Raw genomic sequence first — 13811 nt, forward strand, 5'->3', positions numbered from 1 at the left:
AGATACAACAGAGCTAGGAACGATTACATTAACATAAGACGAACATCGGAAAGGGACTATGAGAACGATATTGCAATCAAAGCGAAAAAACAACCTAAGTTACTACACAGTCATATAAGAAGAAAAATGTCGGTGAACGACCAAGTGACAAGACTAAGGAAGACAGAGGGGGCATATACTGAAAGTGACAAGGAAATCTGCGAGGCACTGAATGCCAGTTTCCATGGAGTGTTCACTACCGAGCCTGAGCAGCTCCCATTGTTGGAAGGGGTTACCCTAGATGAAAGACTATCAGATATAGAGGTGACAGCAGAGGAGGTAATGAAACAGTTGACAACTCTAGATGCAACTAAAGCAGTTGGACCAGACAAAGTATCACCGTGGATACTAAAAGAAGCAGCACAGGCCCTCAGCGTGCCTCTGGCAATGATCTTTAATGAGTCACTTATGTCAGGAGAATTGCCCAGTTGCTGGAAGAAGGCAAATGTCGTGCCGATCTTCAAGAAAGGAGATAGGGAGGAGGCACTTAACTACAGACCTGTATCACTGACAAGCATCCCCTGTAAAATACTGGAAAGAATAATTAGGCTACGACTGGTTGCACACCTGGAGAACATTAGGTTTGTGAACAAACATCAACATGGGTTCTGGACAGGGAAATCGTGCCTAACAAACCTTCTGGAATTCTATGATAAAATAACGAGGATAAGACAGGACAGAGATGGTTGGGCAGACTGCATATTTCTGGACTGCCAAAAAGCCTTTGATACAGTACCGCACATGAGACTGCTGTTCAAGCTCGAGAGGCAGGCGGGGGTGGGGGGAAAGGTCCTAGAATGGATAAGGAACTACCTAACAGGAAGGAGCCAAAGAGTTACGGTAAGGGGCGAGAAGTCGGACTGGCGAACAGTAACAAGTGGAGTACCACAAGGATCGGTGCTGGGACCAATTCTATTTCTTGTGTATGTTAACGACATGTTTACAGGCGTAGAGTCCTACATGTCGATGTTTGCGGATGATGCAAAGTTGATGAGAAGAGTTGTGACAGATGAGGATTGCAGGATCCTCCAAGAGGACCTGAACAGATTGCAGAGATGGTCAGAGAAATGGCTACTAGAATTCAACACGAGCAAATGTAAAGTTATGGAAATGGGACTAGGAGATAGGAGACCAAAGGGACAGTACACAATGAAGGGGAACAGCCTACCTGTAACGACGCGTGAAAGAGACCTGGGGGTGGACGTAACACCTAATCTATCTCCTGAGGCACATATTAATAGGATAACGACAGCAGCGTACTCTACACTGGCAAAAGTTAGAACATCATTCAGAAACCTAAGTAAGGAGGCATTTAGGGCGCTTTACACTGCCTACGTAAGGCCAGTCTTAGAGTATGCCGCCTCATCATGGAGTCCCCATCTGAAGAAGCATATAATGAAACTGGAAAAGGTTCAGAGGTTTGCAACGAGACTCGTCCCAGAGCTACGAGGGATGGGGTATGAAGAGCGCCTGAGGGAACTGTGCCTTACGACACTAGAAAGAAGAAGGGAGAGGGGGGACATGATAGGAACGTATAAGATACTCAGAGGAATTGACAGAGTGGACATAGACGAAATGTTCACACGGAATAGTAACAGAACGAGAGGACATGGATGGAAGCTTGAAACTCAGATGAGTCACAGAGATGTAAGGAAGTTTTCTTTTAGCGTGAGAGTAGTGGGGAAATGGAATGCACTTCAGGAACAGGTTGTGGAAGCAAATACTATTCATAATTTTAAAACCAGGTATGATAGGGAAATGGGACAGGAGTCATTGCTGTAAACAACCGATGCTCGAAAGGCGGGATCCAAGAGTCAATGCTCGATCCTGCAAGCACATATAGGTGAGTACATATAGGTGAGTACACACACACACACACACACACACACACACACACACACACACACACACACTCACACTCACACTCACACTCACACTCACACTCACACTCACACACACACGTAAGGGACAAAGCTTTTCGTCGTTTAACTTAACCAACCTTATTTAACCCACTCTCTAAGGAGGTCCATTAGTAACAACAATGAAACTGTGGTATGTACAACCGTAGAGTTTATTTGGTAACTCTGTAAACTAAAAAAAATTAAATATGACTAGCCATCCATAGTAGCTGAATAGATGACCGCATACCGTAGCATGTTATAGATGACCGCATACCGTAGCATGTTATAGATGACCGCATACCGTAGTATGTTATAGATGACAGCATACCGTAGCATGTTATAGATGACAGCATACCGTAGCATGTTATAGATGACAGCATACCGTAGCATGTTATGGATGACAGCATACCGTAGCTGGTTATAGATGACCGCATACCGTAGCATGTTATAGATGACCGACACCACCTGGGTGGTATCCTCCACCACACACCTGGGTGGTGTCCTCCACCACACACCTGGGTGGTGTCCTCCACCACACACCTGGGTGGTGTCCTCCACCACACACCTGGGTGGTGTCCTCCACCACACACCTGGGTGGTATCCTCCACCACACACCTGGGTGGTGTCCTCCACCACACACCTGGGTGGTGTCCTCCACCACACACCTGGGTGGTATCCTCCACCACACACCTGGGTGGTGTCCTCCACCACACACCTGGGTGGTGTCCTCCACCACACACCTGGGTGGTGTCCTCCACCACACACCTGGGTGGTGTCCTCCACCACACACCTGGGTGGTGTCCTCCACCACACACCTGGGTGGTGTCCTCCACCACACACCTGGGTGGTGTCCTCCACCACACACCTGGGTGGTATCCTCCACCACACACCTGGGTGGTGATACTAAAACAAGAATGCAGTAATAGATTACACTGTATGCTGATAGATTGTATACTGCAAAAAGTATACATATATATAATACAACATACACTAATGCACTATTAATACAAAAATTAATGTCACCATAAAACAACGTTGATAACACAGAGTGACGGTAAACCTTACAAATTTAATAAAGAAATACAGTTTACAGTAAACAGTTTACAAGATTACAATAACCAGATGACATTAGTTCACACGGACATCAATACACGTGTCTCAAGTTGTGTTGGAGAACATTTGGAATGTGTTGCATTTACATGCTGTAATTGTGTTCTGAAACAGAGTCATGCGAGCATGAACAAGGTAAGTGTGTGGGTGCATTTCAAGGGTTGTGTTACAGTGTTGCATATATATAAAATATATATATATATATATATATATATATATATATATATATATATATATATATATATATAAAATTATATAAAAATTATAAATATATAAATAATTTTATATATTATAAAAAAAATATATAAAATTATTGTCCCCACTAACCTAGCAATTAACTTTTTCCCCCAGAGCTACACAGGCCATGTGTTTATATATATATATATATATATATATATATATATATATATATATATATATATATATATATATATATATATATATATATATATATCCCTTGGAAGGAATGTGAAGATAGGATAAGAGCTGGGTCTTTGACTAAGAGTATATCCATATATTATATTACTAAGCCCAGCTAGAACATTGTTCGAGTGTATCTTCAAAATAGATCATAGCAGAGGCTGGTAAGTTGGGTAGTGATAATCTTCTGAGCATCATGTAGAAGTTTATCATTTTAATGAGAGCAGAAATAGAGGCATGAAGCAGAGCGACACAAGGAACAAGTCATAGTGGAAGCAAGAGTTGCAGTCTTGGAGCGATCAACCGTCCCAGAGGCAAGTGTCAACAGGTTATAGAGAAGGCAGCACATTCCCCCCCCCCCCCCATACACCCGCTTCTTGAGTGCTGCGGCGGCCACTTGCTGAGTGGCAGCCACCCTCGTCCCTCCTGGGTGGCTGGGTCACTGCCTCGCCTCTTGCGAAACGCCGTAGGTACCGTGTCAGGGAAAGTTACACGGTAAAACAGGTCAGATTAAGGTAGTGCCACAGGTGACTGCAGTTAAGGCGCCGCGCTAAGTATACAAGCACCCAACGACCTCTCTTGGTAAGGCTCTAAGGTCTTGCTGGACACACGGTAAGGCTCTAAGGTCTTGCTGGACACACTGTAAGGCTCTAAGGTCTTGCTGGACACACTGTAAGGCTCTAAGGTCTTGCTGGACACACTGTAAGGCTCTAAGGTCTTGCTGGACACACTGTAAGGCTCTAAGGTCTTGCTGGACACACGGTAAGGCTCTAAGGTCTTGCTGGACACACGGTAAGGCTCTAAGGTCTTGCTGGACACACTGTAAGGCTCTAAGGTCTTGCTGGACACACTGTAAGGCTCTAAGGTCTTGCTGGACACACGGTAAGGCTCTAAGGTCTTGCTGGACACACGGTAAGGCTCTAAGGTCTTGCTGGACACACGGTAAGGCTCTAAGGTCTTGCTGGACACACGGTAAGGCTCTAAGGTCTTGCTGGACACACGGTAAGGCTCTAAGGTCTTGCTGGACACACGGTAAGGCTCTAAGGTCTTGCTGGACACACGGTAAGGCTCTAAGGTCTTGCTGGACACACGGTAAGGCTCTAAGGTCTTGCTGGACACACGGTAAGGCTCTAAGGTCTTGCTGGACACACGGTAAGGCTCTAAGGTCTTGCTGGACACACGGTAAGGCTCTAAGGTCTTGCTGGACACACGGTAAGGCTCTAAGGTCTTGCTGGACACACGGTAAGGCTCTAAGGTCTTGCTGGACACACGGTAAGGCTCTAAGGTCTTGCTGGACACACGGTAAGGCTCTAAGGTCTTGCTGGACACACGGTAAGGCTCTAAGGTCTTGCTGGACACACGGTAAGGCTCTAAGGTCTTGCTGGACACACGGTAAGGCTCTAAGGTCTTGCTGGACACACGGTAAGGCTCTAAGGTCTTGCTGGACACACGGTAAGGCTCTAAGGTCTTGCTGGACACACACACACACACTCGGGCCCCCACTGGCGCTCCCTTGCATCGTGGCATGTTGAGCGAGTGCATACATCTGGACGGAATCATCACAAAACGCTATGCGTGTTAGTGGCTTTGCAAGAATGTAAAAAATATCATCACATCATTCACAATGTGTGGGAACTCGGAACGTCCCCAACATAAGACAAGTAAGTTAATTATCGGGAGAAAGAGCTTAACTAGTTGGACTATATACCACTCTGAGGGGACATGAGGACAGGCTGTAAGACCTGGGGTGTTAAGGAGTGAAGGATCCTTGCCCAACCACTTGGACCATCGGGGATCGAACGCTGACCGTGTAAGCAGGGAGTCCACCTCGCTATTCCGACCAGTCCAAAGTGATGAGCATGAGAAGCGCGTCATACAAAACAAAGCCATCACATAATACCATTCATCATTTTCTACTATACTCTGCTCACAACCAGCAGGGGGGGAGGGGGACCCGCATCACAACACACCACCGGTCACACCCACGTGTAAGGGAAACATTATTCATCATCTCAGGAAAAAAACATGAGGTACGAATCAAAACAGAAATCACATGTTGCCATGCTAACATGTATTACATCTCCGACCAATTCATCGAATGACAGATGAGTTTTTCTTGCAATCTATTTTCACGCATCATCTTCTTCCCTATACAGGATGAACAACCCAGCGGGTTTTCTTCCTATTGGGGAGTGTTGTACATGCTGCTATGGCGGTGTGTCCACTCACAGGATAAGTGGCGTTGCCCAATCAACTCGCCCCTCGGGGCAAAATTTAAAAAAAAAAAAAAAAATTCTTCCCTATCCGCTGACTTGTGTATCTTCATATTAAGCAGCAATTAAAAGCATAATACAAAATGAACAACATGGCACTGAGCGGGTGCCCCACACACCTATAACAGGCCGTTACAGCAAAGCTGAAATCTGCACATGTAATACTGTTTATAGTCCCTGAGGGGCCCGGGCTAATAGTGACCAGCCCGCGGCCACCAAGCCCCCACCGTTATATCAGTGCCAGGTGCCACCTCCTGTATTAATGGCAGTGGCCAGGTGAGAAGGGTGCCACCCTCCACCCCTCTCGCTCCTCTCACGACACACACACACCACGTAGGGGGGGGGGCCTGTGGCTGAGTGGACAGCGCTTGGGCTCGTAATTCTAGGGTCCGGGTTCGATCGACGGTGATGGCAGAAACAAGATGGGCAGAGTTTCTTTCACCTTCATGTCCTTGTTACCAAGCAGTGAATAGGTACCTGGGAGTTAAACAGCTGGTACGGGCTGCTTCCTGGGTGGGTGTGTGGGTGTATGTGTGGGGGGGGGGGGTAAAAACTAGTAGTTAGTAACAGTTGATTGATTGACAGTTGAGAGGCGGGCCGAAAGAGCAGAGCTCAACCCTCGGAAGCAAACTAGGTGAATACACACACACACACACTCAGGCTCAGGAATCTGTACACCAGTTGATTGACGGTTGAGAGGCGGGACCAAAGAGCCAAAGCTCAACCCCCGCAAGCACAAATAGGTGAGTACAAATAGGTGAGTACACACACACACACACACACTGCAGTCTATCCTTTTTATTTCTCAACACAAATGTTAAAAAATATAAATTATTTTCTTTATTCCCGTTGTACTTGGCCCGAGTTGCCTCGGTCATGGCTCTGGTTATGTGTACCCCATCCTTCCCCCTTCACACCCCATCCTCCCCCCCTTCACACCCCATCCTCCCCCCTTCACACCCCATCCTCCCCCCTTCACACCCCCTCTCTTATCTCCACACCTCTATTCCCCTCGGTACACACTACTCCCTCAAGGCCGCCCTCCCCCTCCTTGCCTATTTTCTTAGTCATCTTTCATCCTCTGCGTGAGGGGAGACTTGCCCTCTACCTTCCCTTCACCTCCCCTTATCAACCCTGCTCCCTTCTCCTTCCCTTCACCCCATTACATCTTCCCTTAAACTCCCCTGTCGTATGTCTCGTCATTTCATATCTTGGTGTTGTCAATCGACTTCTGATACCTGTCCTAGCCTCTATCCTCTCTCTCTCTCATCCTCCCTATTTTGTCCCTGTCACTTCTTACCTTCTCCGCCGTCTCAACTCTCACATCTCCCCCTCGCTTCCCCTTTCCTTGAGGCGTCCACCTTCCTTCACCTCTCCCAGGGCACAGGCAGGTATTATAAAGGGATGCTGGGAACCATCTCCCATTCCCAGCATCACGTCTCTCCCATCAATGTCAGTTTCGTACTTTTCACCTCTCTCTCTCTCTCTCTCTCTCTCTCTCTCTCTCTCTCTCTGACTTTCTGTGGTTTCGCTCTTATTTTATATATTTGTTTGTTTTCTACTTTGATTTCCTTTTTAACTTTTTCTGTTTCTCATCGGTTTTTTATTCAGCTATTTTAATTTCCTTTCTTGTTTTACCCTTATTCTATTTTTATCTTATTCTGTTTTAAGTCTTTCTCCAATACTTCTGTCGTAATCCTCACTTGTTTACCTTCCAGTTTCTTCCTCTCACCTTGTTAATCTCTGCATATATTGTACCATGCTGCCTCCAGCTCCTCTACCAGAGTAAGTCTCCTCTCTACCTTCTCAAGTACACGTTCCTCATATCACTTTACTTGCCCCTTTTTACCTATCTTTTCCTTCTCCCTTTTCTCATTTTCTTCTTCTTATCCTCCTCTTCCTCCCTCCTGTGCTCCTCAATCTCCAACACTCAGTATCCTGGCCGGCCGTCGCTCCAACACAGGAGAGTCTAACCCCACTCTCCTGCCCGTATCCAAAGCTTCCCTAACAACAAACTTCTCACCTTTCTGATCATATTCCATTCACACTCACCTCGCCGGGCGCCTGGGCGTCATCTTCCCCTTCCTGATCATACTTTATGGCATCTCCCCAAGACCCATAAACCAGATGCAGCTCACGTCTCCCACGATTGCTTCGAGTGGTTCTGTCCCTACCTTCCGTCCTCTCGCTTCTCGGCCCTCCAAGATTATCACTCCCTTTACAGCATCGCCATCTCCGGCACACCTCCATCACTCCCGCGACGGAATGATTGAGTCCCCTCCAGAGCACTCAACCTTGATGCGGCGTCCCTCCTCATCAGTGTCCTCTACTGACGACCATCTTCGTTATCCTCTGATCTAAATCCCAGGAGGAGGAATCTCCATTTCGGAAGTCGTGTGTGGGAAGTTTACCTTCATCTTGTTCATCTCTTGAGTTCAGTCCGTTTAACTCCTCCGTCCAGACGCAGAACGTTTCTCAGTTCTTTGTTAGTGTGATAATTTCCCTGCATCAGCGCGGCACTGTAGAGGCTCCAGGAGGACTGTGGCATGTATATTTTCAAGCATTTCCGCTGCCTACTCTGCGTGTGTGCGTGCGTGCGTGCTTGCGTGCGTGCTGGCACTTTGAGTGTGACCTTACAAGCTCTCCAGCTCCTTGTGTTCACCATCACAAGCTTTACAGTCTCTTACAACATTTACATGATAACTTTGTCTGGTCCATCAAGGTTAGAATGTATTCACCTATAGTTGAATTTGCAGGGGTTGAGCTCTGGCTCTTTGGTCCTGCCTCTCAACCTTCAATCAACTGATGTACAGATTCCTGAGCCTACTGGGCTCTATCATATCTACATTTGAAACTGTGTATGAAGTCAGTCTCCACCACATCACTGCTTAATGCATTCCACCTGTTAACTACTCTGTCACTGAAAAAGTTCTGAATAACTGTTCTGAAGTTCTTTCGAAGAAGTTCTGAAGTGTGAATAACTGTGCACTGTATTGCATACAATACAGTGCACAACTGTTATCGCAATGTATGCTTTAGTTAACTGGCAGTGAACGCCATAATTCACTAGCAGTGCACACAACAGTCAACTAACAGTGCACACAACAGTCAACTAACAGTGCACACAACAGTCAACTAACAGTACACACACAACAGTCAACTAACAGTACACACACAACAGTCAACTAACAGTACACACACAACAGTCAACTAACAGTACACACACAACAGTCAACTAACAGTACACACACAACAGTCAACTAACAGTACACACACAACAGTCAACTAACAGTACACACACAACAGTCAACTAACAGCACACACACAAGAGTCAACTAACAGTACACACAACAGTCAACTAACAGTACACACACAACAGTCAACTAACAGCACACACACAAGAGTCAACTAACAGTACACACAACAGTCAACTAACAGTACACACACAACAGTCAACTAACAGCACACACACAAGAGTCAACTAACAGTACACACACAAGAGTCAACTAACAGCACACACACAAGAGTCAACTAACAGTACACACAACAGTCAACTAACAGTACACACACAACAGTCAACTAACAGCACACACACAAGAGTCAACTAACAGTACACACACAACAGTCAACTAACAGCACACACACAAGAGTCAACTAACAGTACACACAACAGTCAACTAACAGTACACACACAACAGTCAACTAACAGCACACACACAAGAGTCAACTAACAGTACACACAAGAGTCAACTAACAGTACACACACAACAGTCAACTAACAGCACACACACAAGAGTCAACTAACAGTACACACAACAGTCAACTAACAGTACACACACAACAGTCAACTAACAGTACACATAACAGTCAACTAACAGTGCACACAACAGTCAACTAACAGTACACACAACAGTCAACTAACAGTACACACACAAGAGTCAACTAACAGCACACACACAAGAGTCAACTAACAGTACACACAACAGTCAACTAACATTACACACAACAGTCAACTAACAGTGCACACAACAGTCAACTAACAGTACACACAACAGTCAACTAACATTACACACAACAGTCAACTAACAGTACACACAACAGTCAACTAACATTACACACAACAGTCAACTAACAGTACACACAACAGTCAACTAACATTACACACAACAGTCAACTAACAGTACACACAACAGTCAACTAACAGTACACACACAACAGTCAACTAACAGTACACACACAACAGTCAACTAACAGTACACATAACAGTCAACTAACAGTGCACACAACAGTCAACTAACAGTACACACAACAGTCAACTAACAGTGCACACAACAGTCAACTAACAGTACACACAACAGTCAACTAACATTACACACAACAGTCAACTAACAGTACACACAACAGTCAACTAACATTACACACAACAGTCAACTAACAGTACACACAACAGTCAACTAACAGTACACACACAACAGTCAACTAACAGTACACACACAACAGTCAACTAACAGTACACATAACAGTCAACTAACAGTGCACACAACAGTCAACTAACAGTACACACAACAGTCAACTAACAGTGCACACAACAGTCAACTAACAGTGCACACAACAGTCAACTAACAGTACACACAACAGTCAACTAACAGTGCACACAACAGTCAACTAACAGTACACACACAACAGTCAACTAACAGTACACACACAACAGTCAACTAACAGTACACACAACAGTCAACTAACAGTACACACAACAGTCAACTAACAGTACACACACAACAGTCAACTAACAGTACACACACAACAGTCAACTAACAGTACACACACAACAGTCAACTAACAGTACACACACAACAGTCAACACTTCACAACAAATACTAAGCTGAAATATTTTTGTGATCAGTGGAATTCCATAAAAAAAATATAAAAAATAAACACGCTTGAGCTAATTTCGTAGTTGGCAGACAGATCATTCCCGCGTGAGCTAATCTTGAACACAACTCACTGGAGAAGAATTTAATTTCAAGTAATTATCAGAGAGAGTATAACAAGGTACCCGGGTGAGGGTGACATGATGCGCTAGGGGGCAACAGAGGTCAGTTTAGCTAGAGAAATGAAGACAACGGCACCTTAAGTGACAGTGTGGGTGAGCACTATAATGACACGGTAACTAGCAGAGAGGGAGTTAAGAAGGAAAGTGACCTTGAAGGAACAGTAGAGAAGCAGGAGTAAACAGCAACAAGAAGAGGAAGCAAAGAACAATTAGGAAGAAGAGAGAGGGAAGAGGCCGTGAAGGAGGAGGGCGATGAATTAGAGACATGAGAAAGAAACAGATAAGAAGTGCAGAAAAAAAGAAAGAAGAGTGAAAAGAAACAAGCATTTACCTGAATTTACCTGAGGGGACCACCATCTCTAGTGGCCAAGAAGAGATCAGAAAGTCAGCGGCTTGTCAAAGGTCCCCCCCCCCACCATAATTCTTAAGCATATTTATCCATTGGAATTTTGAACTGGAATACTGTCTTGGCATTTAAGCCATCAGCGGGTAGGCGGTTCCAGGGTCTATAACCCTATGAGTGAAAAAACATTTCCTTTTTCCCATCCCACATTAGTCCCTTTATAGCAGAGAGAGAAAGAGAAGAAGGGCCCGAACGTACAGAGGAAGAGAAGAAGGGCCTGAACGTACAGAAGAAGAGAAGGACCCGAACGTACAGAGGAAGAGAAGAAGGGCCCGAACGTACAGAAGAAGAGAAGGACCCGAACGTACAGAGGAAGAGAAGAAGGGCCCGAACGTACAGAGGAAGAGAAGAAGGGCCCGAACGTACAGAGGAAGAGAAGAAGGGCCCGAACGTACAGAGGAAGAGAAGAAGGGCCCGAACGTACAGAAGAAGAGAAGGACCCGAACGTACAGAGGAAGAGAAGAAGGGCCCGAACGTACAGAAGAAGAGAAGGACCCGAACGTACAGAGGAAGAGAAGAAGGGCCCGAACGTACAGAAGAAGAGAAGGACCCGAACGTACAGAGGAAGAGAAGAAGGGCCCGAACGTACAGAAGAAGAGAAGGACCCGAACGTACAGAGGAAGAGAAGAAGGGCCCGAACGTACAGAGGAAGAGAAGAAGGGCCCGAACGTACAGAAGAAGAGAAGGACCTGAACGTACAGAGGAAGAGAAGAAGGGCCTGAACGTACAGAGGAAGAGAAGAAGGGCCTGAACGTACAGAGGAAGAGAAGAAGGGCCTGAACGTACAGAACAAGAGAAGGACCCGAACGTACAGAGGAAGAGAAGAAGGGCCCGAACGTACAGAAGAAGAGAAGGACCCGAACGTACAGAGGAAGAGAAGAAGGGCCCGAACGTACAGAAGAAGAGAAGGACCCGAACGTACAGAGGAAGAGAAGAAGGGCCCGAACGTACAGAGGAAGAGAAGAAGGGCCCGAACGTACAGAAGAAGAGAAGGACCTGAACGTACAGAGGAAGAGAAGAAGGGCCTGAACGTACAGAGGAAGAGAAGAAGGGCCTGAACGTACAGAGGAAGAGAAGAAGGGCCTGAACGTACAGAGGAAGAGAAGAAAGGCCTGAACGTACAGAAGAAGAGAAGAAGGGCCTGAACGTACAGAGGAAGAGAAGAAGGGCCTGAACGTACAGAGGAAGAGAAGAAGGGCCTGAACGTACAGAGGAAGAGAAGAAAGGCCTGAACGTACAGAAGAAGAGAAGAAGGGCCTGAACGTACAGAGGAAGAGAAGAAGGGCCTGAACGTACAGAGGAAGAGAAGAAAGGCCTGAACGTACAGAAGAAGAGAAGAAGGGCCTGAACGTACAGAAGAAGAGAAGAAGGGCCTGAACGTACAGAGGAAGAGAAGAAAGGCCTGAACGTACAGAAGAAGAGAAGAAGGGCCTGAACGTACAGAAGAAGAGAAGAAGGGCCTGAACGTACAGAGGAAGAGAAGAAAGGCCTGAACGTACAGAAGAAGAGAAGAAGGGCCTGAACGTACAGAAGAAGAGAAGAAGGGCCTGAACGTACAGAAGAAGAGAAGAAGGACCCGAACGTACAGAGGAAGAGAAGAAGGGCCTGAACGTACAGAAGAAGAGAAGAAGGGCCTGAACGTACAGAGGAAGAGAAGAAAGGCCTGAACGTACAGAAGAAGAGAAGAAGGGCCTGAACGTACAGAGGAAGAGAAGAAGGGCCCGAACGTACAGAGGAAGAGAAGAAGGGCCTGAACGTACAGAGGAAGAGAAGAAGGGCCTGAACGTACAGAGGAAGAGAAGAAGGGCCTGAACGTACAGAGGAAGAGAAGAAAGGCCTGAACGTACAGAAGAAGAGAAGAAGGGCCTGAACGTACAGAAGAAGAGAAGAAGGGCCTGAACGTACAGAGGAAGAGAAGAAAGGCCTGAACGTACAGAAGAAGAGAAGAAGGGCCTGAACGTACAGAAGAAGAGAAGAAGGGCCTGAACGTACAGAGGAAGAGAAGAAAGGCCTGAACGTACAGAAGAAGAGAAGAAGGGCCTGAACGTACAGAAGAAGAGAAGAAGGGCCTGAACGTACAGAAGAAGAGAAGAAGGACCCGAACGTACAGAGGAAGAGAAGAAGGGCCTGAACGTACAGAAGAAGAGAAGAAGGGCCTGAACGTACAGAGGAAGAGAAGAAAGGCCTGAACGTACAGAAGAAGAGAAGAAGGGCCTGAACGTACAGAAGAAGAGAAGAAGGGCCTGAACGTACAGAAGAAGAGAAGAAGGGCCTGAACGTACAGAGGAAGAGAAGAAAGGCCTGAACGTACAGAAGAAGAGAAGAAGGGCCTGAACGTACAGAAGAAGAGAAGAAGGACCCGAACGTACAGAGGAAGAGAAGAAGGGCCTGAACCTACAGAAGAGAAGAAGGGCCTGAACGTACAGAGGAATAGAAGAAGGGCCTGAACGTACAGAGGAAGAGAAGAAGGGCCTGAACGTACAGATGAAGAGAAGAAGGGCCTGAACGTACAGAGGAATAGAAGAAGGGCCTGAACGTACAGAGGAAGAGAAGGGCCTGAACATACAGAGGAAGAGAAGAAGGGCCTAAACGTACAGAGGAAGAGAAGAAGG

General features: G+C 46.2%; 2 protein-coding genes across 2 annotated transcripts in view; one reads left to right on the top strand and one right to left on the bottom strand.

Moving 5' to 3' along the window:
* Positions 1-4020: 4020 nt before the first annotated feature.
* Positions 4021-4989, bottom strand: LOC138367254 (E3 ubiquitin-protein ligase SspH2-like). The gene has a single exon (XM_069328666.1). It carries the CDS (start codon positions 4987-4989, stop codon positions 4021-4023), a length of 969 nt encoding a protein of 322 aa, XP_069184767.1.
* A 105-nt stretch (positions 4990-5094) lies between these two features.
* The window catches only part of LOC138367255 (octapeptide-repeat protein T2-like), a 9837-nt gene continuing 1120 nt past the window's right edge, over positions 5095-13811 (top strand). Inside the window, exons 1-3 of the mRNA XM_069328667.1 lie at positions 5095-5131; positions 11364-11868; positions 12701-12839. Of these exons, the coding sequence (XP_069184768.1) occupies positions 5095-5131; positions 11364-11868; positions 12701-12839 (681 nt within the window). The remainder of the gene's footprint in view (positions 5132-11363; positions 11869-12700; positions 12840-13811) is intronic.

This window comes from Procambarus clarkii, chromosome 21, assembly GCF_040958095.1.
Source record: "Procambarus clarkii isolate CNS0578487 chromosome 21, FALCON_Pclarkii_2.0, whole genome shotgun sequence".
NCBI lineage: Eukaryota > Metazoa > Arthropoda > Malacostraca > Decapoda > Cambaridae > Procambarus > Procambarus clarkii.